Source organism: Physeter macrocephalus, chromosome 21, assembly GCF_002837175.3.
Source record: "Physeter macrocephalus isolate SW-GA chromosome 21, ASM283717v5, whole genome shotgun sequence".
Lineage (NCBI taxonomy): Eukaryota > Metazoa > Chordata > Mammalia > Artiodactyla > Physeteridae > Physeter > Physeter macrocephalus.
The window spans coordinates 20,982,793-20,986,099 of NC_041234.1; the positions used below are offsets into that span (position 1 = coordinate 20,982,793).

A 3,307-nucleotide genomic window follows, 5' to 3' on the forward strand; every position below is an offset into this window, starting at 1 on the left:
CGGTACGCGGGCCTCTCACTGTTGTGGCCTCTCCCGTTGCGGAGCACAGGCTCCGGACGCGCAGGCTCAGCGGCCATGGCTCGCGGGCCCAGCCGCTCCGCGGCACGTGGGATCCTCCCGGATCGGGGCACAAACCCGTGTCCCCTGCATCGGCAGGCGGACTCTCAACCACTGCGCCACCAGTGAAGCCCCTTGAATAGGTTTCTGAGTTTTACTGAAATCTTACGTGAACAAGAAATTGGAAATACAATCACATCAAAGAACAAATTGTCACGGCTTTGACATTTAAGCCAAACCGATTTTGTAGGGCAGATTTCAAAAAGGTGTGAAGTTATAACAATTTTAAAACACAGTTGACCTACTTTAAGAATCTGCATTCTTAAAAAACTGACACCGAGGCTACTGGTCCGGAACCAGAGCTAGAGGAGCAAGGCTTTAGAGTCTAAAATGTTGAGGGATGAAGCCACACGAAGCTGTTGGCAGAGGTGGTGCTCCTGAAGCGGGTTTGTCCTTGACTTTAAGATGCTGGAGTGTTTGGGGACACAGAGCCCTGAAGGGCAGTAGCCCACAGGCTCACAAATTCACCCTCATTTTCTGTGTAGTAGAAGTTTCCGCAAACCCTGCTTGCATGTCATTTTTTCAGAGAAGTCAGCTGCCTTTTGTAGTAGCCAGCTGCCCGCCCCTCCCAGCCGCGCAAACAGGGCCGAGCCATACTCCTTCACGGTAACCTGAACTCTGTCATTTGCGGAAGGACAAAGGAGCAGAGGGGACTCTGCTCTGAGGCCTGAAATCAATAGGAAATCCCCCCATGTGCTTTGTAATTGAGCCCATCCCAAAGGCTGAAACTGTCTTTTTTCTTTCTTTCCCAAAAGTACCAGAATAGGAGTTTTCCTCTGTGGACCGGAAACCTTGGCTGAAACCCTCAATAAACAGTGCATCTCCAACTCCGACTCTGGCCCCAGAGGAGTGCATTTCATTTTCAATAAGGAAAATTTCTAACTGGTCTCTTCCATGAGGAAATAAATGTGGGTTGTACCGCCAAATGCCCCAATAATGCTAGTTGATAATATAAGTTCCCTCCTTTAAAGAAAAAGAGAGAAAGAGAAACTATAATGTGATGATTTGCCCTGAAAGGAATGTCCAAGATTGTTTAACAGTGATAAATTTGCATTTGTTTGGGGCTTTATGGTTTTCAGAGCAATTATATACACATTTTTTCATTTTGTTTCCTCACAGTAATTCCAGAGAAAGGTAGGGCAAGGATTCTCAGACTCAGGTCTCAGGATTAAAAAATGGGGGCTCAAAATGGTGAAGTAGCTTCCCTAAGATTAAAGCTGAGACTGGCTCTAGACCATCTGACTCTAGGTTTGGTGATCTTTCAGCAATACCAGCCTGCCTGGAAATAGGTTTGTATACTCCCCAAAAGAAGAAGCAAACCAGGGAGTAACTATTCATATTCCCTTTTGTGTCATCTTTGTTATCATTATTGTCCTATCAAAGGAAATTTTCCAAATAAGAGATAATATATGCTGAGAGTGATTCATCACTTAATGGTGACAGCACACTCCAGTTTACCAATGCAGCAGCCTAACTGGGTCAGAGATTCCTCCTACAAAAGAATATTAGACTGACTCTCTCCCAGCAGAGAGTGGATACTCAATGAAAGTTTGCTGAATGAATGAAAGGACATTTAAAACCATACAATGCCAGGGTAGAACTAATTGAAAGCTTTCAATGGAATTATCTGAGGAAATCACTTCTGAGACTCCTGTTGACCAAAGGAACCTGATTCTCTTGAAGGTAAAGAACAGGCTAAGGTTAGTAACCAATAGGTTGTCCTGTCCAAACATTTTTATTTGAAACATGCAGGAAAGGGAGATAGAGGCAGAGAATTGAACTCCTGTCCTAACTCTGGCTGGCAAACCGATTTATTGCCAGAAACGGTCTCCTCCAGCCAGCACTTGTGAATCTGAAATTAAGAATTGTGACAAATATGTATCTGATATGGCCATCTGCTTTAAATGGCATCCACACTTTGTTTTACTTAAATACACATGCAAAAGAGATCTTACTGGTGTAACTAACGATTTATTGTTCTATCATCATGATCATGATGAAATTTACATCCCAGAAACTCAAATCCCTAGCTTACTGTGTAGGTATTGGATTCATACCCGGTAGAATGTTCTGGATATCCGTGAGTTTGAGAGTCTCTAAATCATTGTTAATGTGGCCAGAAAGGTTTTTTTTCCCCCTCAGGACTGCTCCTACCTCTGGGAACTAAAAACAGCTTTATTTGTTATATCCTCTGGGGCCACAGATATTTAGAAGTATTCAACTTTGATAATGAGAAAGAAGGAGAAGGGAGCAGGGGGGAAGGGCAGAAGATGGGGTTAGGAGGAAAGGGGAGGGAAGGGGAAAGAGAATAGAAGGAGAGTGAGAGAAAGCGAAAAAAGGCAAAAGGGAAGGGTAGGTGAAGGGGGTCACTTTCTACCCCAGATTTCTTAAAGTCTTATACGTATTGAATGTAATTGCAGGAGCTACACACATATTCATTTTATTTTGATAACATATGGTATTGAATCTGAAATTCTGGCCATGAATTTGATGCTGAGTGGGCATATTCAGGGGACTGGGCTGAACTAGTAAGAACTCAGTTGTTCCTTTGGGTTCCCAGGATGCCCCAGGCACTGAGGGTCGGTCCTGACAAGTCAGGCTTGCTTTGAGAATGTCACCTCCCCACAATGTCCCAAGACTGTTTCTGCAAAGAGAAACTTTGGTCCAGCCTGTTCACACTGCACCCCAGGTATCAGTTCATTCATTCAACAAACTTTTATTGTGCTATTACTATGACTCAGGCTCTGTGTTGATAGCTTCAGTTCTTTACACCAAAGTGTGAGCCAGAGGGGGAACCAGAGTTATAAGGAGTCTGAGAATCTGGGCCCTCGCTCACCTGTGTGGCGTAAGTAAAACCAACTCCATTTGTTGCTCTGAAAATGTTTCTCCAGGGTTTTCTATTTTTGACACCAACAAAATAGTTACCAAAATAGAGAGATCTTCCCTGTGTTATCCTGGTTATGAGATGAAAAATGAGTGTAAAAGCTCTTGTCATTATGAGAGCTTCCTTCTCCATGCTTCTCCCCAGCTGTCGGCTGCCTGCACAGCTTTTTTAGCATTTAGTATTTAGTAACAGGTAGTGAGAAAACGATTAAGCATTGTTTTTAATCTCAAGGCTATGAAGGCTTTTCTTATTTCTTTTGCTTATGCAACACTGCATTTATGAAATTTGAATACTTGTAGTTGTTGT

General features: G+C 43.3%; 1 protein-coding gene across 1 annotated transcript in view; it reads left to right on the forward strand.

Annotated features, from left to right (window-relative positions):
* The window catches only part of CYBB (cytochrome b-245 beta chain), a 34,161-nt gene extending 33,078 nt beyond the window's left edge, over nucleotides 1-1,083 (forward strand). The window contains exon 13 of the mRNA XM_007127767.3: nucleotides 873-1,083. Coding sequence (XP_007127829.1) covers nucleotides 873-999 — 127 coding nt within the window. The 3' untranslated portion in view covers nucleotides 1,000-1,083. The remainder of the gene's footprint in view (nucleotides 1-872) is intronic.
* Nucleotides 1,084-3,307: the final 2,224 nt, after the last annotated feature.